The sequence below is a fragment of the Physeter macrocephalus genome, chromosome 7, assembly GCF_002837175.3.
Source record: "Physeter macrocephalus isolate SW-GA chromosome 7, ASM283717v5, whole genome shotgun sequence".
NCBI classification, from domain to species: Eukaryota; Metazoa; Chordata; class Mammalia; order Artiodactyla; family Physeteridae; genus Physeter; species Physeter macrocephalus.
Window position 1 is genome coordinate 124,585,965 of NC_041220.1, and position 26,321 is coordinate 124,612,285.

The 26,321-nt window shown below is 39.9% G+C and overlaps 1 protein-coding gene across 2 annotated transcripts in view; it reads right to left on the reverse strand.

Moving 5' to 3' along the window:
• The window catches only part of PRDM5 (PR/SET domain 5), a 210,935-nt gene that overhangs the window by 116,333 nt on the left and 68,281 nt on the right, over positions 1 to 26,321 (reverse strand). For both annotated transcript variants that reach the window (XM_024119485.2, XM_024119486.3), the window contains exon 3: positions 24,429 to 24,551. In XM_024119485.2, coding sequence (XP_023975253.1) covers positions 24,429 to 24,551 — 123 coding nt within the window. The remainder of the gene's footprint in view (positions 1 to 24,428; positions 24,552 to 26,321) is intronic.

Below are 26,321 nucleotides of genomic sequence, written 5' to 3' on the forward strand. Positions count from 1 at the left end.
GCCGCTCCGCGGCATGTGGGATCCTCCCAGACCGGGGCGCGAACCCGGTTCCCCTGCATCGGCAGGCGGACGCGCAACCACTGCGCCACCAGGGAAGCCCCAGAAATCATTTTTAAGATACACTGAGTATCATGTGCTCATGAAAAGTTGCTACTCCGTTTTTTATATCTCCACTTGATCTGAACACTGAAAAAGGAAACTGACAATATTTAGTCACCTGGCAAATAAACTACAAATATATATTAAAGATAGTGACGTTTATACCTGTCAAATGAAATAAGGATAATTATTTAAATTTCTAAAAGTTAAATTTTGCATCATTAATTGGCTTTATGCAGTCACACCTTGTGGAGGTCCATAAATGCAGTAGAAAATAAATCTGTTAAGTAATGGTGTCATTTCTGAACCCAAACAGAGAGCAATGAGATAGCAATGATTTAATTATGATTAATATAAAATGCAAAACTGAAAGAAGAAGAAAACTCTCAAGTTATAACACAAACCAGAGGAACTGCAAATGAACCCTGAAAGAATTTCCAAAAAGCTGGACCAGGAATAGAAAAAAGACTAGGTACCTGGGAGGTTCAAAACATTGACTAGGTCATCACATGTACCTAAATCCCACTAAAATGACAGAAGAAAGAAGAAAGCAAGTTCCACCCTTAACATACCACCATTTTTTAGAAAATTCTGGAAGAAGAAATTAGCCAGGGTTGCTAACGCAGAAGAAATCTCAAGCCATAGCAGACTGAGAAGAGGAATGCAGCAAAGAATAACCCAAGGAAACCCCAGAGAAACTTCATACTTGGAACCAACGATACAAAAAGCCCCTCTGGGCCTGGGGCCAATTACCAGGGAAGCCAGAATTGGGGCTGCTGAGCCGGCAGTCCCTAGGAGAAACACCCTGAATTGATGTCTTTTACACAGTTGAGGATTTGTTCTGGGAGGGCTCCTAGCCTGGCTGCTGAGGATAAAGAGAAGCAAAGCATAACCTGAACTGCGGTGGGCAAGTGAGGGAAAGAAGAAGGACAATAAGCTCCACCCAGGAGTGAAATCCAATAAAGCAAAGAACACAGAACAAAGCCTCCTCTCCTTTGGCAATATCATAGCACCTAGGTGAGGGAGGGAGAGACAGAGGAGGAGGAGGAGAAATCTGTAATGAATGTATGCATGTATATACATGTATGTATACACAAGCAGAACCCCATGAAAAACCGGAAAATATGCATCAAACTGTTATAAAGTTATCATTTTGAGGCTGGGAGAAGTAGGAGTCTATACTGAATACTGTTTTAGTTTCTTCTTACAACAAAGATTACTTTGCAATTTTAAAAACAATAAATATTAGAAAATTCCATGGATGAGGCAGAAATTATGATCACATTTATCAAATACTGTGTAAGGGAGGATTGATTCAAAAGTTCAAAGCAATGAAGCACGTTTAACCATTAGCTGCAGTTAATTAAATGAAGTTCCTGTAATATTTTACAGCATTCTTGGAAGTTCATGAATTTCATACCTCCAGAAACACAGAAAGTTATTTCTAATTAAGAACACAGTTAACTTCTATACAACTGTTACTTTTAATGCAACAAAAACAAACAAAAACTAATGTGGACACTCAGCAAAAGAAAGATTTCTTTTTCAATTAACTCAGAAACGCACTTTCCAGGTTTTGGAAACTACTTGCTAAAAGAGTCACCAAAGCAACAAAGGGCTCACCTAATGAAGATTTCAGAAAATAATCATAAATCTTAGTGGTTATCTGATCAATATCCAAGAAAGTTAATTGAAATGTCTTTCCAGCATATTAGTCATTAATTTTATAACGAATGACCTTCATAGCACCAAGAGAAGATAATAATTTTTAATTGTAAAACATGATAGCATTAACTTAAACGGCAATCATAAGACACAACATGCCTATTTAGGGGTTCTGTAATAAAAGAAAATTTTAACATACCAGTTAAAACTTCAATTTAGTAAAAGTAATGGCTGCATTACAAGCTCCAAGGATCAAGTACATGTTCTATCTGTATGCCAAACATGTGATAAGAGGAAAGTCATGACAGGTATTGCTCCAATCTATTTATTTAATGGAGAGATCTAGATATCTCTCTACATATAATTCCTAGCACTGCCCAGACCAAGAGCCCCTTCCTTTTCATTTGCCATCACAATAAAATTATTGTTAAGAAGTATCCTGTCAAATTGCTTCCTTACTGATTTAATCACTCAACAACTTCTCATTGTATTATTCTCCTTCTTCAAAACCTCTGATTGTCAGAACCTACCAAATTTCTAATCCCTGGAGCTCTCTCAAACTCTCTGGGGTGATGTTCCCCACCTGAAGGTTCATCCCAGGCCCCATCTCCGGCCCTCTGGCAAGAAGGATTTAAACAGCGTTGACCCAACACTACAGGACTGAGCATCACCCCCCAGTTGTCACTAGGCTGCCCGTGACCTCCAGCTTTGATAACTTTTAATATCCTGATCCTTAAATTTACTTCTCTTCATTTCAGCTATGGTTTCTGGTCACTGGGTTTGTGGCTTATTCCCCTGAACACAGTTCCTCCGAGCAGAATCACTCCTTGCATTTACATTTTAGGGATTAAGCGCCTTCCTGGGACTTTGCCTGGGGGCTGGGGTCCTGCTTATGGTTCCTGTCACGGGCTCTAGGTGACTTCACTGAAAATTCAACTTTAATTGAAAGAAAGCTGTTCCACATCGTGGTGTGTTCAAAAGCAAATATTCCTTAGTCACTGGTTTTCACTGTATTGGTGATCCAGATACAACAGAGAGAGTGATTTTACAACTGTTATGCATCTCCTGCATTATTGTCCATCATTATGAGTTTTTTGTGTGTTTCAGTCTTGTTTCATTTTGCTTTATTTTATTTGTATATCGTCTTCAGCTAATTATGTCTACTGTGAGCTGTTTGTAGCATCAAAAAGTTACAACAGCCTAAACATCCAACAAAATAAGTTGAAAAAGAATAAATGTCTAACAATTGGATTTAAAAGATTTATCAAATGTCATTTGTATAGAAACAAACATATATCAGTGTGCCCCCCAAAGAAAAAGATATGAACAAAGGTGTCAACAGACTTTGTTTCTAAACAGAGGAAATTGTATTTTGCATAGTCTCCTGCTAGCCCAGGTGTTTCAATGCTTCTAGAGTTAACAAGTATTACTTTTGTAGTAAAAGGAAAAAATAAATAATAAACAAACCAGGTTCCCTGACACTGTATTTTGCATAGTCTCCTGCTAGTCCAGGTGTTTCAATGCTTCTAGAGTTAACAAGTATTACTTCTGTAGTAAAAGGAAAAAAATAAATAATAAACAAACCAGGTTCCGTGACACCAGGAATTGGTACTAAATAGTAACTAAGAGCTTTGGGATGGCCAGGGTTCAAGTCTCCTTCTATGATTAATTAGCTGTGGAACTGAGCAAACAGCTTAATCTCTCAAACCACCAGTTTCCTCATCCATAAAGTGGAGAAACTAATGCTGCCTATCTCACAGGCTGGTCGTGAGGATTAAAGGTGAGACTATTTGTAAAATCTAGCAAGGTGCCGGGCACAAGTTAAGTATTCATTAATGATAAGCACTGCTATCATTATTAGTATTACTAGTACACAAAACTTGAAAGTCAGTGATTAAAATATTTATTTTTCGAAATTTGTTTCAATTAGACTGTCACATACGCTAAGTTGCTGTGACAATGCTAAATGTCATTTGGCTGAACTGCTGTCAGCCAAAATATAATCCAGCTCCACTGCCTGCCTACCAGAGCTCTGAAATGCCCCGGATTTCTGACTGTCATGCTCTGTTCACTTGCTAATGTGCTAATGTTTGACTCTGGTTTGGACCTCAGGTACCAACTGCCTGTCTGACCTATACTATACCTTACGTGACCAACCATCTGCTTTCCCTGAGGGGTTTCCATGACATGCGGTTTTCAGTGCTGAAACTGAGAGAGTCCCGGGCAAGCCAGGACAGCGAGTCACTCTAGCTACACCCATCACGCTCTCCAAAGCACACTCTAAGCTCTCCTTAAGATTTCCTGGCACTTCCCTGGTGGCGCAGTGGTTGGGAATCCGCCTGCCAGTGCAGGGGACACGGGTTCGAGCCCCGGTCTGGGAGGATCCCACGTGCCGCGGAGCGGCTGGGCCCGTGCGCCACAACCACTGAAGCCTGTGGCACCTAGAGTCTGTGCTCTGCGGTGGGGAAGGCCGCCGCAATGAGAAGCCCGCAACAAAGAGTGGTCCCGCTCGCCGCAACTAGAGAAAGCCTGGGTGCAGCAACAAAGACCCAACGCAGCCAAAACAAACAAACAAATAAAATTTAAAAAAAAAAAATTTCCTGGGACTTCGCTGGCGTCCAGTGGTTAAAACTCCATGCTTCCACTGCAGGGGGCACAGGTTCAATCCCTGGTCAGGGAACTGAGATCCCACAGGGCACGCGGTGCAGCCAAAAAAAAAAAAGATTTCCTAACAATAACATTTACTGCCCCCCCAACAGTATCCAACAGCTCAGGATTCTCAATATGTAGTACCAGTCCTGTCCCAAATATGGCTCCAATGGCTCACCAACTGGTAATATAAACCCACACTTCATCCTCTCATCCCCAACTATCCTTCAAGTTAACCTGCCTTCTGTTCTTCAGTCCAACTGGTACGCTGCCTCTCAGAAAACACTGAACTCAATCCTCCTCAGTACAACTGCAAAGATGCCACCTGGCCTCCCGGCTACGACTCCTCAGCAACGTCTGAGACACAGCTCACGTGCACCCTCCATGAAACCTTTTCTAACCTACTGAATTCATGTAGGTTCCAGGAGTTCTTCAATTGGACACTTACCTGTAATTTATTTCTGTGGTTTTCGTCATTTAATTCATGTGATCAACGACATTCATCTGTTCCTCTCGTCTCCCCAGAGATGGTTTCCTCAAGGAAGTGAACAAGAATTGCCATGTATCCCCACAGCATAAGCTATACTCATAATAGCTGCTCAATATTTTACAAATACGCATAGTAAAAGAGAACACTAATATGCTTGTGTCTACAGAAGAAAAGCACTTACTACGAAAAAGTTCACTAATATTTGCCTTCATTTACTTTTGGTGGGAGGCTATTACAGTAGTCCAGGTCACGGACAGTGGTGACATGGGAGGATTATGGCAAGGAAACAGTGGCGGTGGTGAGAAGGAATCAGATTCTGAGTGTGATCTGAAGAGAAGCTGACACCATTTCCTGACAGACTGTATATGGAGTGTGGGAGGAGGAGAAGGGTCAAGGAGGAGAACAAGGTGATGAAGTTTTCCCTCAAGAGTTCACAGATGTTACTCTATTTAATAATAATTCTTCCTAAGGATTCAAACTAAAACACCAACTACACATTTTTGCTTTAAATATGTATCTTCTCTGTATGTATGTATAAATGTATTTTCATGTGGTCCTTCACTCAGGGGCCCAAGAGTGTTAGTCAATTCAGCCGTTTTCAAGCTAATTACTATTCTTTCTTTCTTTCTTTTTTTTTTCTTTTGTGGCCGTACCGCTCAGCCTGCGGGATCCTAGTTCCCAGACCAGGGATCGAACCCAGGCCCTCGGCAGTGAAAGCGCAGAGTCCCAGCCACTGGACCGCCAGGGAATTCCCTAAAGCTAATTTCTCTTCTTCAACAAATCTGCAAAGTAAGAGTCATTCAAAATCCCCAATGGAAAAAAAAAATTATCTTAGATAATAAACTACTTGCAATGCTCTTCCTCTGGACAGCCAATGCATTCTGATAACAAAAGCATAGAGTTCTGATGTTTCTTAGGAAAGCTGAAAAAAATAGTGGTGGCTTGGATTTTACTAGAGTCATCACTGTGATACTACCACGTATTATGGAATTCAGATTTCCACACAAATTTACACACACAAAAACGTCTCTGAGAACTCTGAGTGTCAGAGTTTCCGAAACAAACTTATGTAATGAAGACAAATCCAGAAAAAAGCAATAATCTGACTGGGGTGATTCAACAGGCAAGTCAGAGGTAGTGCCACGTGGTACGGCCACTACAGAGCATTCTCGTGAGGCAGGGGGCTGGCTCCACCAAAGTTCGTATGCACTAAAAGAATCGTTTCTGAATTCAGAAAGTATAGAAGACTAGCCACGTGAACAGACGCATTCAACTGTCATGAATTTTGAAGGCGTTAACTTAGTGTAAATAAAAATACTATCATCCATAGCAATATCTCACACCACACTAGGAACCTATTCTTCACTTACCAGCGTACCTTAGCACACTGACTGGGAGGTTCCACCACAGGAATCAGTCCATGGGCAAAGGACTCCCAGCCCCCGCTCCAGAGCAAGAACCCAGGCCTAGGGAGAAGGACGAGGATAGTGGGATCTGGGAACTGACACTGTTCTGCCACTCTCCGGCTATGCAGGCATCTCCCTTATCCCTGTGGGCCTCAATTTCCTCAACCGTAAAGCAGAAAAAAATAACACCCCATCAAAAGACAGCTTTGGCTTTCCCACTCTTGGGCTCTTTCCCCTTAGGCAAGTCTCCTATCACCTCTGGAAAATGACTGAGGTGAACTTTATTCTCTCATTCCTTCCAGAGCTGGATTCAAGCACAAGTGAAATAAACTCATCTTCATGAGAACCGAGTTAATGAATATGAAGGGAAAAGTATGCCTACGTGCTGACGTGATCACGGCTTTTCCTCTCGGGCCTCACTCTACCGGAAGGAATGGAATGGAGAGACCCATTTAAACTGGGCTGTCAAGGAATAGGTGGAATAGACAACCTTGTGAGGTTAGAGGGCCCCTCCTTGGAAATTACATCAGATAATGTAAGCCATCACTTGGTAAGATTTTGTCAATGTGACTGCTTCTGTACTGTGACCACAGTTAGGACCAAATAAACTAAACATGCCTTCCAGTCTAATCCTTTCTGATTCTGCCACTATCTCAAAACATTTACTCCTGGATATCTAGGAGATGTAACTAAATTTCCTATCTCCCTTCGACATCCGACATTATGTATAAACCTCAACTTTCTCTGACAATTTGCCCATTGTCCCTTCTGAAGTACCACGCCTCACTAGGATAGATTTCCTGAACTCATGCATTTGAGGTTCAGTTCTGCCATTTCTAAACAGCAAAAGTAACTGTCTCTTGTTTTACAAAGAAATACTAATCCTCACTGTGTGCAAATAAACATAACTCCAGAAGAGGCCATGGGTGACTTGGTATTTCAGCTGCATCTGTCTGTAACTTAACTTGGTATTTGTTTATTTGCTGGCAGACTGCTGTCCACATGTGGACTATGTAAGAAAAACCACGATTTTTAAATTGGCAAAGGCCCAATTCACTGTACTCAAAAGGTAGTAGTAAGCTGCGAAAATCCAGACTATCTAGCTAAGACAACTAATGGGTAATCAGCACAAAAGGAAGTATCTTCAAAACAATTCTTGGTCTTACAAATTCAAACAATCTATACCAGTGTGGGGTGGGGGAAGTTTGGACTTCTACTCAATAATCAATAGAAGTAGGAGACAAGTGACAAAGGTGGAGAAAAGAAAATATAATGAAATAGTAAAAATTCCATATTTAATATCCTGTCACTTAACTTTTCCTTACTAAAATCCTGAATCAGTCTCAACATCATTTCTATAGAGCTCCATACACAAAACTAAAAAACTCAGGAAAAAAAAAATCATTTCCACAGCAAAATTCACCGACTGTATCTATTAATTTTGAACAATAAAACCAAAAATCCTTAAAATGAGACATAAGTATGACAGATCATAGCATTCCAATGTATTCACCATTCTCCTCCCAGTAGGAGGACGGTGCTAAGCAGCCATGTGGCTCAGTGCTGCAGGTGGGGGGCATGCTGTATCAGGTTTGACCAGGTGACTTGCCCTGACCCATGAAATGTGATGAGAAGCAAAGTGAACCACGTCCAAGGGGAAGCTTTCAGAGCCATCACATGTTTGGGTCACTGCTCCTTCCCCTCTGTCAGGAAAATGCATGTCCCTGATAATTTCAGAGCCATCACATGTTTGGGTCACTGCTCCTTCCCCTCTGTCAGGAAAATGCATGTCCCTGATAAGGGCTGTTCCATCACATGTTTGGGTCACTGCTCCTTCCCCTCTGTCAGGAAAATGCATGTCCCTGATAAGGGCTGTTCCTTCAGACACCAAGTGGAATGGAGCCGTGGGTAGAATCGCAGCTTCCAGCAGCCCATACTTGTGTGCACAAGAAATAAATCTTCACTGCTATAAAGCACTAAAAGGTTAGGGTTGTTTGTTAGAGCAGTCTTCTTGGCAAAAGTTGACTGATACCATGATTTAAGCAAAATAACATTTTTTTAAATTATTTTGAGAGTAAGAAGAAAACATCTCGCAATCAAGGCAAATTGTATTTAAAATAGTGACTAGTGCAGGATAAGCTAATTTCATGTTTAAAGTGCATTAAAGTTCCTATAAGAAAAACGAAGACAAATGCAAATAAAATTGTCTCTTTTCTAATCACAACTCATAATTAGCCACATAGCAAGAAAAAAATTTAATATGATTCCTAGGAATGGGATACTATATTAAACAAAAAATCAAATCTATAAGCAAAGAATATCAATTACAAATCACTAACACATATACATATCTTTCTTTGAGGAGTTCAAGCAAAGATAGTAATGTTTGAAGCATCATAAGAAACAAATCTGACATCATAGAGGAAAAAAAGTCAAGAGAAAAGATGAGACGAATAAAAAGAAAAAAAAGAAGTGATGTGATCCTAAGAAACTGGCTCTTCACAGAAAAAAAAAAAACTACTATACCTCAGCTACTTTATTTAAAGGTAAGTTATCAATATTGACAGGCCAAAAAATTCTAGAATAAGATAATGCTATGGAGAATAGGGTAGCTATTTTATATACAGGGGATTAGAAGGCATATTGTGTTCCTACAGTACAGTTGCTCTATTTTTTTAAATACAATGTTTAAAGGTTACTTTCCATTTACAGTTATTATAAAATACTGGCTGCATTCCCCATGTTGTACACTACATCCTGGAGCCGATCTTACACCCAATAGTTTATACTTCCTACTCCCCCACCCCTCCCCTTCTCTCCCCACTGGTAACCACTAGGTTTGTGGTTTATCTGTTGAGTCTGCTTCTTTTTAGTTATATTCACTAGTTTTGTTGTAATTTTTTTTTCGATTCCACATATAAGTGATAACATGCAGTATTTGTCTTTCTCTGTCTTACTTCACTTAGCATAATGCCATCCAAGCCCACCCATGTTGCTGCAAACGGCAACATTTCATTCCCTTTTTTGCTCTATTTTATATTGGCAATGCTTTTAACTGACCTTCAGTTAACTGATTCCCGGGTTTACCTGACACTCTGCATATCCTAAACTCTGCCGAATGATGCCCAAGGCCACATCCTCTCAGTCAGCAGCCTACTCCCTGGTTGGCCTGCACACTCCTGTCCTCATCACTTGACTTGCTTGCTTGAGTCCCAAGGGTCAGTTGTGTTTGTTCCCACACCGGTTTATGCCACCGGTACAAGTTACTGCAATTATGTAACTTAGCTAAACACTACATAAAGCAAAAATATATGAGTCAGAAAAAAATTCAATAGTTTCTAAGAAGATCAACTGAAGGTTTTGGAAAGACTTGCAAAGCAACCTGAGCGCAGAATCCTTCTACTTTTATGATTTCCTCCCATCTTTTATCATTGCTTTGCTTTGTGTAATTTGACAGTCTTTTTACAGCCTTACCTTTGTGCCTTTTAGTAAAACTGGAGACTGTACAGAGTAGTTATGAAAAAAATATGGTAGCAAACTCTAGTGAGAGAACCTAAATGCAGAATCAAAAAGAATTTGGTCACAGATCAAAAACCTGGCAAATAAATGCATATTTCTAAAACAAGTTAAAATACAATGGTTGACATATCAATTCTACGATCATTCTTTTTCTATTAATTGACCAAGTACTGGTCCACATCACATCAGAAAACAGGGTCTCACCCAAATTATTATATAAGCAAGCCGGAGGTACAGGTCCCCCAAACGTTCCTCCCTAACCATCTAGCTGGCCCTCTCAAAGTATTTACCCTTGATCTGTATTTATTTAGCTGTATCCCCAACTGGGCTGTAAAGTGCACGGGGAAGGGACTATTTACCTGTATTATATATCAATTATCATTCACCAAACAGTCATCATTCTAAACTGCAAAAGCATTAGCTAAGCACACTCCCTTCTCCTGTCTCCTCCCTTCCCCAAAGACACGCAGCTCCCTGAGGGCAGGCACTCTAGTATATTCCTCTTTGTATGAATCTCAATACTGATGCAACACCTTGCTCAGGGAAGGGTGTCAACAAAGGATCTGCTGAATTGAACTAAGTAAGAGGGAAACAAATGCAATTTCCTTTTGAATTAATAAGACAGTAAAAGCAAGAATGTCATTCAGGGAAGTGAAACTCACTACAAAAAGGGTTCTAGAATCCATTTCCCAACCCTAACAAATTCTTAAGAATTCAAAAGTTAGACAACAGTTGGGAATACCTCAACCAACTGGAAATAAGGGAACAAATTAGACAAGCAGTGCTCCCTAGAAAGAAGACCAGAGTCAGGCCAAGCATACCCCACTCAACATACCTAGAGTTAATTCAAAAACCTGTTAAAGAAACTGAATATTCATTCAACACATTTATTGTAGCACATAATGTGCACAGTACTGCAGAATACTCACATTCACAAGAATACCCATATTTGTTCCTGTCCTGAAGCACTTTAAATGCTCTCAGTGGAAACGGAACAAAATGGTTAAATTACAGTAAAGCGCAAAAAGGGTCAAGACAGTTGTACAGGGAGTAGCAGCTGTAGAATTTGGGGAGGTAATTTCACAACAGTGTTTGAAATTCACAAGCTGGATGGGTTTTGGACAAGATAAGATCATGAGAAAATGGGTTTATTAAAGTAGGGAAAAAACATCAGCAAAGTCACAGCGTCACAGAGGGTATATTTGCACTATGAAAAGAACAAACCTAGCTAGAACATTGGGCATTACAGGAAAGCTGCAGAAAACTAGACAGAAAAAGCAGCTTCAACACATGGAAATACTGAAAAGTTAGGCATAGATTAAACATGCCCTGTGAATTACAGCATTTGAGGAAAATAACAAGGCAACCACAACAGGCTGATGTGACAGAAAAAAGACTGAAAGTAGAAAACTGTAAGATATTTATTTATTTGATCAATGTGATGGTGTATAGTTCATGTGTCAACTTGGCTGGACCACAGGGTGTCCAGATACGTGGTCAAACATTATTCTGGGTGTGTCAGTGTGAGTGTTGTTGGATGACATTAACATGTGATTCAGTAGACTGAGTAAAGCAGGCTGCCCTGCACAGTGTGGGTGGGCCTCATCTAATCAGTTGAAGGCTTGAACAGAAAAAAGGCTGACATGTCAGGGAGTAAGAGCGATTTCCTTCTGCCTGACTGCCTTCAAAGTGGGACACTGGCTTTTTCCCGACTTTGGACTCAAGCTGAAACATCAGCTCTTCCTGTGTCTCAAGCCTAAGGGCCTTCAGACTTGAACTACACCACTGATTATCCTGGTTTGCAGACCTTCAGACTTAGACTGGAACGAGAGCATCAGCTTCCCCTGGTCTCCAGCTTGCTGACTCATCCTGCAGCTCTTGGGACTTGTCAGCCTCCACAATCAGGTAAACCAGTTCCTTATAAGGAATCTCTCTCTCTATATACACACATACACACACATACATCCTATTCATTCTGTTTCCCTGGAGAACCCTAGCTAATAAAATCAAACTTAGAATTTAAGATGTTTGTTATACTGTTACAATAGAATCTATATGAAAAACTAAAGTACATTTGAAATACCTTCTGGTGAAAGAAAACATATTAACCTAGATATGAGTTCTTATTTTTAACTAAAATGAAACTTCTGATAGCGATAAGTAATTCATTTGAAAAAGGAATTTTTTGAGCACTTTACGTACCAAGAACTATGCAAGGACTAAGTATAATGCAGTGAAATAAAAGAGATACAGTGCCTACCCTCAAAGAGCTTACAGACTGGGAGTGGAGTCTGCCATGTATCAACCACCAGAGAAATGGAAAATGACTTGATAAGTGTGAGAGCAGAGAGGGACACGGTGCTACTGCAGCACGTGGCGGAGAGAGCTCACCTCCCCCAGGGTTAAGGGACGGCTTCCTGGTAATGTGATAACTTAGCTTGGATTCGAAGGACACAACTAGGAAGAACCCAGCAAAGGGAAAATGCACGTGCGAAGCAATGGAAGGGACTCAGACATTTAAGAGCTGGCAAAAAGTATAAGGTGCCAAAAAAAAAAAAAACAAGAAAGAAAGAAAGAAAGAAAGAAAAAGTCTGGCTAGGATGGTAGGTGGATTCGGAGAAGCCAAAGGAAGAGCTATTTCAGGATGGAGGCACTTGTCAGCAACACCTAATGCTGCTGCAAAGATCTAGCAAAAAGCCTTGAGTGGCTTAGTGACCTGAGAGGGAACCACTGGAAGGCTGAGGGAGGAAGAAGCCTGGTGAGTGTGGGCTGAGGGCACTGGTGGTGAGAAAAACGGAGACCCGGCATATGGACAATTCAGGGAAGGAGAAAGGGTCCCGGCTGGAAGGGAATATGGAATCAAGAGGGAAAGACTTTGAATAGAAAGAGAAACCTGATGTTTTAAAAGCAACGAAAAGAATCCTGTTGAGTGTGAGCGGGTAAATATCAAACGGAGAACAGGGATAACCTACATTGTAAGTGTTCATCAGGAGGAGGTACATGGGTGGAAGGCCTGTTCTTAAGAAAGAGGAGCGACCCTTCTTTATGTGGGAGAAAGGAGAGAGAACAGGTGCGGCTGTAAGTAGGTGTGCCTGTTTGATGTCAGAAGTTGCAGAATCTGTAAAAGTATTATTTATATCACTTTTCTTAACACTCACCAAAATAAATGAAAAATGTATCTTCTTAGAACATCCTTTTAATTTTCAAGTATTTACACACATTAAAACAGGCTACTTATATTCTTTTATAGAAGCATACTCCTGACTACTGAACCCCCAAATCAAGTGAACTCAATCCCAAATAACTCTTGCCTGGGATTTCTCCTGTTAAGTCTCACAGTTACATATTTCACTAATTTTGGCAACAGGTCAATTGCAAACATCTCTGCAATTTCATTTATTAAAAATGTATTTCATGACTAAATGGGTAAAGGTGGTCAAAAGGTATGAACTTCCAGTTACGAAATAAGTCTTAGGGATATAATGTACGGCATGGTGAACACAAAGAAATATTATTTGAAGTATGTATTCGTCACTGCTTTAAAATGTACATGTATTCCTCTGAGTCTTCTAGATAAAAACTGGGCTCAGCATCCCTCTCTCTCTGGGAGAACCTGGATACCAAAATGGCATGTCCAACTAACTGGGTCAGAAAGCTCTGCTCTACCGCTTCTAGGCTTTATAAACTTGAGCTCAGCTTTTTCATCTGCAGAATGGGTATAATACTACTACTTTTGGGGGAACTGCTGGAATTAAATGAAATAATGCTGATGCAAAAATTCTACAAATTTTTATAATGGGCCAACGTCGCACAGTTTGAAATCTCATTTCATAAGCATGGATAATCAGTTTTTATTTGTTTTGTTTTCACTTACTGATTGACTTTCTAGAGGTAAAAATATCGTGGGGTTTCCTATGGGTTTTAGATGATGCCAAAAGAGTATTAACATATGTGTTACCCAACAGCAAGGTGCAAAGTATTTCAAGGGATTATTATGAATCTCCCTTATGTACAACATGACATTGGTCCTACTGAATTGAAACAAAGCAGAATGTATTTACAGAAGTTTAATACACGCATATAAATGCTTGATAATAAGCATTTCAAATCTGAAAAAGTAGAAAAATAAAAGCTACATATAAGCACACTACATTCCAAAGTCTAGAAATGGGCACAGAATTAAGTCACATAGGGAAAGCTCTCAAAAGCCTAGCTGGCTTTACATGCTATTGCTTGAAGAAAAGTAGGGTAAATTCTCAGCAAGAATGACCATGTGCCTTTTTGTTCCTGTCTCCCGTCTGAAAAACTAATAGAACAGACAGATGTGTAAACCACCATAAAGTGTACACAACCATATCTCAAAGGACTTAATTAACCACAGGAAAAGAAACCAGGAAATGCTGCTTTAATCTCTGCGCACTGAGGTGAATTTAATAAAAATGTTCATTAAATACCAACTTAAGAAATCACAGACACATTAGTCAATTGGTTACCCATTTAATTAAGTACAGTAGGCCCTCTGTATCCCGCATCCCTGGGTTCTGCATCTGAGGATACACAGAGCTGACTATACTACACCATTTTATACATAAGGGATTTGAGCACCCACAGATTTCAGTATATATAGGGGTCCTGGAACCAATCTCCCACGGATACTGAAGGATGACCCTGTAATAAAAAGTGTGCATAGTTTTGACATAAATCAGTCGTGATAATGGTACATTTAATTACTTTCTAGACTCCTGTTAAACAAAGTTCCAAGTGAAAGGAAAGGCCATACTCAATCTCAGAACTCCTCTTCCACTGGACTCTGCTCCTTCTTGACGCAATGAAGCACCACAGACAGTAGTCTACAACCCAGTAAGCAGTCGTCCTTTCTCCTTTCCCCAACCTGTCTTTTTGGAATCATGTGAGATTTCCAAAGAGGACTAAGACACAATTAAGGATGATTAGATTAGCTTCTAAAGTAACATTTCTCCTAAGGCTTTGTGAGCCAGTTTCCTCAAAATCTTGAATTTAACATACTTAGCTGAATACAGTGTAACTTGGTTGTGCAGCTTACATTAATTGAAAGATACATAAATTGTAAGAGAAATTGTACACCCTCTTTTGAATATATTATCAGTTCAATGATGGAATGTGGAACTTCACATTTTACTTTTTATTGCCTAGTAGTGGCTGAACCTTTTATGGGAATCTGTTCATGAACTGGATAGAGTAGTTTTCTCTAAATAGAAATTTCCATAGAAAACCCAACTGTCACTGATAAATAAATAAATGTGGCTAATTCTAGTGTTTTCTGTTATATGCATTAAATTGATTGCACTTTGCAGTTTATTACCTATTTTAATACCAATCATTAAAAACTAAATCTGAAACACATCATAAAATATATCTCCAATTTTGATAAACAAAAACAAATTATTTCCTTCTTTATGGTCACACACAAAAAATCTTGCCTGGCAACAAGTAGTATGTATACTTAATTTTAGGTGTTGAGATTTTAGTTTTAACACTTAAAAATAAATTTCATATATAATACATAGGTAATATATATATTTATCAGTTTAATTTCTTCCTCTGATAAATGGGGTATTCATGTTGTTTGCTTCACTGCATCAATAACAACTGCCTCTCCTTTTCACTATATTTTTTAGCAACTAAAAGATTTTCAACTTTCTTCTTTTTAATTTCTACCATACCTCTTCTTAAACTTTGTAATGGCATAGGCTGGTTCCAGTGTATTTAATGCAATGTTGATTAATTCTCAAATACCAATCTTTCATTATTACATTTGTTAAGTGTGATTTGAAAGAACCCTACCACTTCACAGCAAAGACCTCCTATCCCATTAATTTTTGCTATTTTATTCCTCTATATCCCAGGTGTCTGAGTTAGTCCAGACTGGACTGTCTAGCTGTTACTCAACAGAGTATCTGAATTTAAGACTCGGATTGTCTGTGGTTACGTCTGTAAAAACACTTGACATAATGATGAGGTGCTAGTGGCCGCACAGTCGTCTGGCTAAGAGATAAAAATGCCTACACTGTAGACTGAGATGTGTACACATGTACCATACATACTCAGCAGGGACAGAGTGAAAGTGTCCATGCCGGACCAAATACTCACATGCGCGCAAACTGCAGGCCAGAGTTCAAGTGGAAGCATTTGCTCTCGGTCTTTTCAAAGGAAACAGACATAAGGGTTTTCCAAGTTGACAAGGCGCATGCAACTAGGTGTACCAGCTCCGGAAAAAGTCAGCAGAGGAGTCACGTGAGCAAGCACCCACTGGGCCCCACGAGACGCATCCACGCAGGGTGGGCAGTGTGAAAACAAACAAAACTGACACAGACTGTTCTTGAGGAACTCAGACTAGTGACAGAAATTCATAGGTAAATAAATCATTTCTCTAAGTGAGGCCATCGATATATTACGTGGTTTGGGTTTCTGTTCTGGTGGTGTGGGGAATATTTTTAATTAAATATTTTTTAAGTTTTAAATTTTAAATCCAATATTAAATAGAATTTAATTCTAAATGAATAATAATAATAAATTTAAATTAAATATTAAATATAAGACTCAGCACCTTTTCCTCCACAAAGAATCATTTCACAGAATTTCTATTTTCAATTCTATTTCATACATTCACTATCTCTAACACCTTGTTACCAAAGGCCCCAGATCAATTAGGAAACATATACTCTTCAGCCCTCTGGCTTCCTTTTGGTTAATGCTTTGCTGGGTTACAAAATTATGAGCCTTTTAAATGATTTCTCGGGATGCTCCCTACTAGTATCCAGCATTCACCACTCTGAAAGATAGCTGAGAGCAGGCAGAGTGTAGATGTGTTCTTTAGGAAAAAACCAACCTGCACAAAACCTGCTTCTTTAAAAAAGCTGAGAAGTGGCTTAGCACAAACATCATGATGATCCCAAACCTATCTCTAAGATTGGCAAACCACTGTATCTAGTAAAGGTCTCTGCACAGCACAAGACATCTTCTACGTCAGGACATTTCTTGTGTCTATAAAGTCCTAATTATCTTTCCAAAGGGAAGACAGGCCACGCAGCCACAGCCAGCAAAGTCACAGTAAACAGTGGTCAAGTGGCCTTAGCAGACGCGTGTGTCCCTGTGCATCCAACGACCGAGGTGCCCAGGAGCAGGGATCCAGGCGTCTGCCGCCTCAGTCAGGAGCGGGCCCCTTGTGGGTCCATCATTCCATCCAGCAGGTTGTCCTGTCGGTGGTGAATATTTACTGAGAAGTCTTCTACATGCTTAGAATTATATTAGCTACCTTGAGAGGAATTTAGAGGAAATGAAACAGATTTCGTTCTGTTTTACATAGAGACAAAACTATAAAGACAACAACTATGGACACGGCAGGGGTAGTGATAATGCAAATACTTGCTAACATATATTGGCACATACAGGGGTCAGGGGTTTTGCATATGTTATCTCATTTAATATAATCCTCCCAAAATCCAGTGAGGTAGGTATTATTACCACTAATTCACAAAGAGGAACAGAGTTTTAAAGATTATTTTTACTGCTATGAAAACAGGAACTAGATCATCTTTTTAACTATAATATCTCCAATGTTGAGCACAGGCCCTGGCACACAGCAGTTGCTTGGGAGCTATCGGTTGACTGAACGAGTTAAATAAATTGCTCACCCAGTGAGGTTAAGGGTCAGGAACCTACTGCTTAAAATGGCCTTCCTTAACAGTATCCGAACTGGGCTGGGTTCTGCATTCCTTCTGATTCTGTATCAGGGCCTCGTTTTGTCAGTGATTCTAACCTTATCCCATCCTTCTATAAAGCCCATTTCCCCCACTGATCACTGCCGTAGCCAGCCTTGAAGACGGCCTCCAGTGATGACCCACCTCCTGGTAGCCACACTCCTGTGAAGTCTCCTCCTGCACTGTACCAGGCTGGTCTGCGTCTGTGTGACTAACAGCATCCTACAGAAATGATGGTATGGTAGGTCATTTCCAAAATTAGGTTATAAAAGACTGCTGCTTTCTCTCTCTCACATCACTCTCAGAGAAGCAAGCTGTTTCTCTCTGTTGTGAGGAGTCCTAGGGAAGGTTTACACCGTTAAGAACTGAAGCCTCCTGCGGATAGCTATGTGAGTGAACTTGGAAGTGGAATCTAATCAAGTCTTCCGAGACCAAACAGCCCCAGCTGACTACCTGACTGCAACCTCGTGACAGTCCCGGAGGCAGAACTCCAGAACCACCCAGCTAAGTTGCTCCTGAATTCCTGACCCTCAGAAAAGGTTTGAATAATAAACACTTGTTGTTTTAAGCTGTTAAAATGTGGGGGAAATTTGTTACACAGCAAATATATAACTAATGTAACCACAAATACATACAAATGAGATAGGCTAGATAAAAATCGTTCTGAAAAATATCATACGATATCACTTATATGTGGAATCTTAAAAAAAAAAAAGGGTACAAATGAACTTATTTACAAAACAGAAGTAGAGGCATGGATGTAGAAGACAAACTTACGGTTACCAGGGGACAGTGGGCAGGGTGGGGGAGGATAAATTGGGAGATTGGGACTGACATAGACACATTACTATATATAAAATAGATAACTAATAAGAACCTGCTGTAGAGCACAGGGAATTCCACTCAATACTCTGTAATGGCCTATATGGGAAAAGAATCTAAAAAAAAAAAAAGAGTGGATACATGTATATGTCTAACTGATTCACTTTGCTGTACATCTGAAAACTAACACAACATTGTAAATCAACTATACTCTTTAAAAAAAGAAATGAAATAAATGTTTGTCAATGCAAGAAAAAATAGCTCAAAAGTCAAGCTCCAATAAAGCTCTAAAGTGATTCACAGAACCCTCGGGTAAGTCAAAAGGCAACAACACATTCTACTTTATTGCTGGGTGACACAAGGACACTGGGAAGCAGGATGGTCTTCAATGGAGGTAGTTGAGAAAACTACCTGTATGGTTTCTGGATTGAGAGACACAGAAAATCCTACCTACTCGAAAATTTCCCCTATACCCAACCTGACAGGCTCTGATTCTGAAATTTTACTTTTTTTAATTTCAAGAGATCTAAATGTTAACTTTATCTCATTTTTAACACATTAGCTAGCAGCTAAGACAAAAAGAAAGGAACCAAAGGGAAAAAGAGGCCAGGACAGACATTGCCTAGACATCACCTTTACATGAAGAGAAGAAGGTGCAATGCTTTGTAATGAATTATGGGTAGCTGGGGAACTTAAAAAAGATCAAGGAATATGGATGTAAATAACTTTAAAATATATTTTAAAAAATTAAATTGTTTTGCAAATTTTCAGCCGTTTCAAAATATCTAAATAGCAAGTTCAGATATATGAAAGTTTTTTTTTAATTTTTATTGGAGTATAGTTAGTTGATTTACAATGTTGTATTATAGTCTCAGGTGTACAGCAAAGTGAATCAGTTATACATATACATATACCTACTCTTTTTTAGATTCTTTTCCCATATAGGTCATTGCAGAGTATTGAGTAGTGTTCCCTGTGCTATGCAGTCGGGCCTTATTAGTTAACTATTTTATATATAGCTGTGTGTACACGTCAATCGCAATCTCCCAATTTATCCCCCCCCGGAAGGTTTTTTAAATCTGACTTTACTCCTTTATAATTTATCTCAACTCTAAGGTATTAGAGCACAGAGGTTCAGAGAGTAGACAGGGGAGATAATTCACCAGGGTTCAAATCCTATCCAGCTACCCACAGGCTGTGTGGCTCAGACAAGTCCCTTGGATTCTCTGTGTGCTAGTATCCTCATGTGACAAAGGGAAATGATAATTATAGTGTCACAGTAAGTATTAAGGTTTTAATACATATCACCATTTACTGGCGTATAGTAAACATGCAGAAAGGGTTAGCTGCCAACATCATCATTATTAAGGATTAACTCATCCTTCAAGGTATCACTATATATCTTAAAGATCTCTCTATACATATTCATTTTCCCTACCAATAAACTACAACCTCATTGAAAATAATAAACTGATAAGTAATAAAATTCCCCCACTCCCTGTAGGAGCATACAGCAACAGTAGGGTTGGTATTTAAAACCTCATAGGACCAATTACCTGTGATTTTAATTTAGTTTAAATTTTTACCCTAGTGAAAGACAAATATGTACCTTACTGGAAGATAACCCATTAAAAGACAGACCTGCAAGTTATTAAACTGATATTTTATTGAAGAAAATCACTAGAGAGCTGCATCTTAAAATTCTGTAACATACAGAGTCTAGAAAATATTGTAGAAATACCATTTGTATAAATTTGATAGGAAAAAAATAGAAATAGGGAAGAAACAGAATTAGAGGAAACTATGTATAATTTTGGGTACAAGTGATAAATCCTTTTGATAATTCTTTTGGTTGGCTGCTTGGCTGGTACCATTCTGCATCAACACTATTTGATAAGCCTGTTGACCTTGGTGGCTTGATGACAATGGAGAAAGTTCTACTTGGGCTCTAAAAACACGCAAGTTGCTGTTCTCCTTGGAGAGCCACACTTGATCTCCCACTTCTTCATACTGAAATGCCACGTGTCACCAGAAAAGACTCTGGGATAAACTGCCTAAGACTGTCCATCCTCTCACAAGGCACAGGTAGGAGAGCAAATAATAGGTAATAAAATAGCTTTCCTGGTAACGGGGAAACCAAACTGACATCGGAATCGGGGTGGAGCTGTGCTGATACCACAAGCTCAGCTCAAAGCCCAGTGCCCTCTAGACTTAGTTAGACCATCCCCATACCCTGGCACCCCTCACGGAGTAGTGGACCAAGACCCAAATATTCTTCCATATGCTCCTCTTTTTTTTTTAGAACAACAAGCCATCTTTCATTACGTTGACAAGATAATATACTGTGAAAAGTCCCAGGAAAGGTATGTCTGGACACATGTCTTAAGAACATGAGATATAATACTCTAGCTCTGAAATGACTAAAGAATTCCAAGTTTTAACTTTAAATGACATAATTCTGTATTTAAACAAATAGCTTTCCACCAAAAGATCAGAAATTTTCAAAAGCCTGCAAAACACTAAGTAGTTCAATTACTTTTCAAATATTACATACTTTCTTCCTTTAGTATAATAAAATTAGCATTTAATAAGAATCAACCGTTTCTTATGGAGCTTAAGAATTCTCTTGGTTCATTTTAAGCCAAATCTTTCATGTTTAGAATTTTCTGGTTTAGTTGGAAATAGTTTTCATGGGTCTGAACATCCAGTTCAACTGATTATTCCGAAATGTGCGCATGTGGGAGGAGTTGTTAGCCTATGAGACCCTTCTTCAGTAATTCAGATATTTAAATCATCATTTCCAAAGCAAGTCTTCCAAAATCAAATAAATTGCAAAACTAGAAGTATAACTGAGTCTCTAAAAAAGAGTTCCCATCCTCTGCCAAAACAGACCTCGAATTCTTAATCCCTTGTCCAAAAAAAACTGGACCAAGTATTGACGTTTTCCACCAAGCAAGCCACATAGCCACAAATGTTTCTCATTTACTTCACTCCTGGGACATACAGCTCAAATAAAAAATTTCCTGAATACCCTAAATTTCAGATGCAATTTGGAATGCAAGTGACTCATAATGCTTTGCAGGAAACATTATGATCTTCTCTTACCAATTCAGTGTTTCTGGAAAGCAGTCCTCAGGAGATAATCCCAACTCATCAGAAGGATGATATCACTGTCAGCCATGTGACCCAAATATTAAGCTCTCTGCCTCTAGCTCAGATGTGATTTTGAACCCTGAGCAATCCACTTCTCCAGCTACTGTTCAAGTAAGAAAGACGTTACCTCAAGGGAGCTAGCAAAGATCCATACTGTGCTCCATGGCAAGAAACATGGTAGCACCGCACCCAACCCCCCTCTTAGGAAAGCCCAAAACCATGTTAAAAGGAATTAAAGGCACTGTCATCACTTCTGCACCCAAAGACTCTCACAGTGGCCTCTGAACAGTCATAGACTCTAATTAAATTCAAGGGTGAAACTTCACATAGCCTCTAGCTAGTTTATGAGTCCTACTCTAATCCCACTCCCACTTCACCCCCTATTAGTAAGTCAAACAATAACGTCTTGGAGTACCAAAGTTGCTGCAGTCATCTTTTGTAGATTCCTATTTGCTTTCAAGGAAAGAAACACCGTTGAAATAGAGGAAGAAAAGTACTGCACTGAATACACCGAATTAACATGAAAATTGTGTGAGTCTTAGAAATCGTGGTTACCAAAAAGGAGAGAAGTGTAGGTGGCTACAGTATGATGAAATAAACAGGGCATAGAGTAGCAAATGTGGGCAGCGAAAGATGGAGACAAACACTTACTGACAGTAATCCGTTAACGAAAGGATTCAGTATAAGCAAAATGTACAGTTAAAGGGAACTCTTCAACAAGGATAACCTGAGAGATTCTAGGGCAAAACTCAAAGCTGAGCATATTACACCTTGAAAGTTTGGGCAAATGGAGAGAGCTACTGATGCTACAGAAATAACAGCCAATAGGAAGAAATGTCCAAAAAGGAATTTGAGCAAAGCTTAAAATCATTATTTAAGCATAAGAAGAAAAGAATCTAGTTTAAACAGAATAATATTCTCTAAAACACAATAATGAAGAAGCTACAAAACAATGGGTTTGCCTAAATTAGATTTCATGGTTCTACAGGCAATTTTGATATTGTTAACATTTACAAAGAAACACTTAAACTGAGTCTGTAAATTAAAATTAGGATATAACTGAAGATCCTGTGAGATGAGTATGCCTCAGAAAACCATAAAAAAAATATAAAATACTTGAAAAAAAATAATGTCTACAAATTTAAAAAAAGAGATCAACTTAAATGTGTGATTGGATCAACACATGTCATGAACAATCTAAAAAGTGGCTTGAATACAGCTGGCTGCCAAAAGATCCTATTTTCCAACCCCCATGTGGCCCTTTGGTAAGTCATCACTCATTTATCCATACAAAAAGAAACAGTAATCACACTGGTGATCCACTGCTTATTTTTACTGAAAAAAATCTGGTTAGCTAATAACATCAGGAAATGAAATATTCTAAATGACTGTGTTTTCTGGTTACTTTAAAACCTAATTCTGTGCATTTTCCCTCTTGCCCCTGTTGGTTTTAGACTTGGAATTGAGTGAAATCAGCATAAGCTCTCAGAGTTTTGAATAAATGACATAATATATATGAAGCTTCTAGAATAGTGCACATGGGTAAATACTCAAAGAATTGTTAGTTGTTCCCTTATTCTTTTCCCTTCCCTCTTGCTTCTGCCAACCATAGCTATGCTTCCTCTTCTGCAGTTTAGGATTCAGGAGCTGAGTTTTCACATGTGATAAGTTAATTCCCCAACAGAATGTTTCTTTATTCTCCTAATGATCTGTCCAGTGAGTTTTAATTATAGAGCCCCTCTAAAAACTCCTTGCCTTGACTTTTTCTCTTCTTCCCTTAATTTCCACTGAGGGATCACCGAAGTTCAACTCACAGTTTGTATTAGAGACTAATGTTGTGTGTAGCACTATACTAAGATACAGGGATACAGAATTCAAGAAAACATTGATCCCACCTGGCAGAGTTAATTTTACGTGTCAGCTCGACTGGGCCACAGGGCACCCAGAGAGTTGTTCAAACATTACTTTGGGTTTTTCTGTGAGGTTGTTTTTGAATGAGATTAACGTTTTAATGCATGAATTTGAGTGAAGTAGACTGCCCTCCACTATGTAGGTGGGTCTCGGCCAATCAGTTGAAGTCCTGAAAAGAACAAAAGGGTCTCCTTCCCCCAAGTAAAAGAGGATTCTTTTGCCTGATGGCCTTTAAAGTGGAATATCCACCCTTCAGGCCTGACAGCCTTTCAAGTGGGACACTAGCTCTTGCTGATTCTACAGCAGCCTTCCAGTCATCAGACTTGAACTAGACCATCAGCTGTTCCTTGTTCTACAGCAGCCTGTTGCCTCTGGACTCAAAGTGGGACACTGGCTCTGCAGATTTTGGACTTGCCAGCCTCCAGTTCCTTACAGTGAACCTCTTTCTCCGTCTCTCTCTTTCTCTCCCTGGATGGATGGATGGATGGACGGACTGACAGATAGCTAGCTATACATCATAGTCTCTGAAAACCCTGAGTAATACAATACCCTCAAGAAGCTCAGAGTACAGTCATAGGGATATACCCAAATAAACTTTCTCCGTGAAGCCTTTCCCAAACAATAACATAGAATACGGTGCTATGAGCCAAATAAAGCATCAAACAGAAAAACTATCAATAAACATTCACTGAGTGAGTTAAAAGTACTTGAAAGCAGAATCCGCCAAGGACAATATCAGCCCATGTAATTCATTCCCTCAAGGATTCTCATAAAGTGAGTGATCTGGTGTCAATTTACAGCGAGGCTTGCCCTTTCCTGCACATGCTGCCTAGATGAGATTTCTCTGCTTTTACGAGTTAGTTACTGTTATTTGAAGCAAGTCATTGGGAAATACATTTAAAACAGGGAGCAGAGCTATAAATCGGTTCGCTCCCCTCGCAGCACAGAGTACAAATGAGGCGCAAATAAGCTCACTTGAATGGCAGCCAAGTTCTTCTCCTCCTGAGATGGCGCCTCGTGAACAAAGCGAAGCCAGTTGGAGTGCCGTGGGTTGGTAGCATCCAGAACGTACAGCACTTCTCCCTTACTCCCACGAACCTGAAACACAAACGCTCCTGAATTTATACTTGAAGTTAATATGAACCATACTAAACAGATTACCCATACTAAAAATAACATGCTGTTTTTTCATAAGTATTACCTTTCTTATTAACAGGTGTTGAAGAGATGCTGGATTCACATCCGTTCTTCCCTTTAAACATATGTACAAACAGAGCCTACTTTAATTTGGCAGATGTCTAGATGACTCACAATCGCGATCAACTCTCAGAAACATCCTGTGTTGATAGCTCTTTTCTGGTCAAGATTATTTATTTGTAGGTGTATTTTAATATATGTGTCACAAATGCAATTGTTCAGGGGATAACTATAATTGCAAACCATCCCCTTTCTTTGCACCCAAGACGGCAGGGCTGCTTGGTTCCCCAAGTGGGAGGGGTGGAGCTGGGTAAATCCTTTCAATTTCTCTTTCCACCTGCCTAAGGAATTATTTCCATATGCGGAGAATTTGCTAATCTAACCAGTGGAATCTGACATCCCCTGGCCCACAATTCACATTTTTAACTAGTGGATGAATAAAACAAGTTCAATTTTGTCTTTTCATGGCCTGCTCATGTCTTGCTGAGAACGACGGTGGGCTCTGTTTTTCGTAAACCCTCCCGGTCAGATTTACTCAACTCTCAATCAAGGGAGGAGGGTAACTGCCAAAGAAGCAAGTACTCCACCGGGCATTCTTGAATCCAAGTTGCTGCGAATCTAGCTTCTCAAAACCTCCGCGTTGTAGGGTACTGGGCACTTGCTCAGTTTAATAACACATATACCCATCTCTACCCCATGTTCATTTTGTGTTTATATTCAACTGGAATCGAGGAGAGGAGGGGGGAAGCAATGAGCGATTAGCACTCCACATCTCTAACACCAGGTAACACAAATATAAACACTATACCTTCACTGACTTGGAGTGGGAAAAAACAAATTCCAGACCTCCAAAATTTTATAAAGTAAAGCACAACTAGCCTAATAAGGTACGTGTTTTCATGATACATTTGGACAATCATTCATTCACGGAACAAATACTGACGGAGTCCCTACCATGGTGCCAAGTACTGCTAATGCACTGGGAAACTTTCAGTGCACAAGACAGAGAGATGAAGCCTGACCTCACAGCACTTAAGAGCAAACAAGCACAGAATATAACTTCAGGTAAAGGTAAGTGCTATGAAGACAACTAAAGCAGAAGAGGAGGATGCAAAGTGAGAGCAGAAGGGCTCTTCCAGATGAGGTGGTCAGGCAAAGCCTCTCTGATGAGATGACCTGAGAAGAGTCCTAAATGAAGGGAGGGCACGGGCCAGGGAAGAGCTCAGGAAAGCGTGGTTCCAGGCTAGAGGGAACAGCAAGTAAAGGGCAAATAGAAAGGCCCTGAGTTGGAAACAAATTAAGAACTGCAAGAAGGTCATGAGGCTGGAATAGAAGGAGCACCAAGAAAACGGTGGGCGTTGAGATCAGACAGGCTGCCATAGGCCATGGTGGGCGTTGAGATCAGACAGGCTGCCATAGGCCATGGTGGCCGTTGAGATCAGACAGGCTGCCATAGGCCGTGGTGGGCGTTGAGATCAGACAGGCTGCCATAGGCCATGGTGGCCGTTGAGATCAGACAGGCTGCCATAGGCCGTGGTGGCCGTTGAGATCAGACAGGCTGCCATAGGCCGTGGTGGCCGTTGAGATCAGACAGGCTGCCACAGGCCGTGGTGGCCGTTGAGATCAGACAGGCTGCCACAGGCCATGGTGGCCGTTGAGATCAGACAGGCT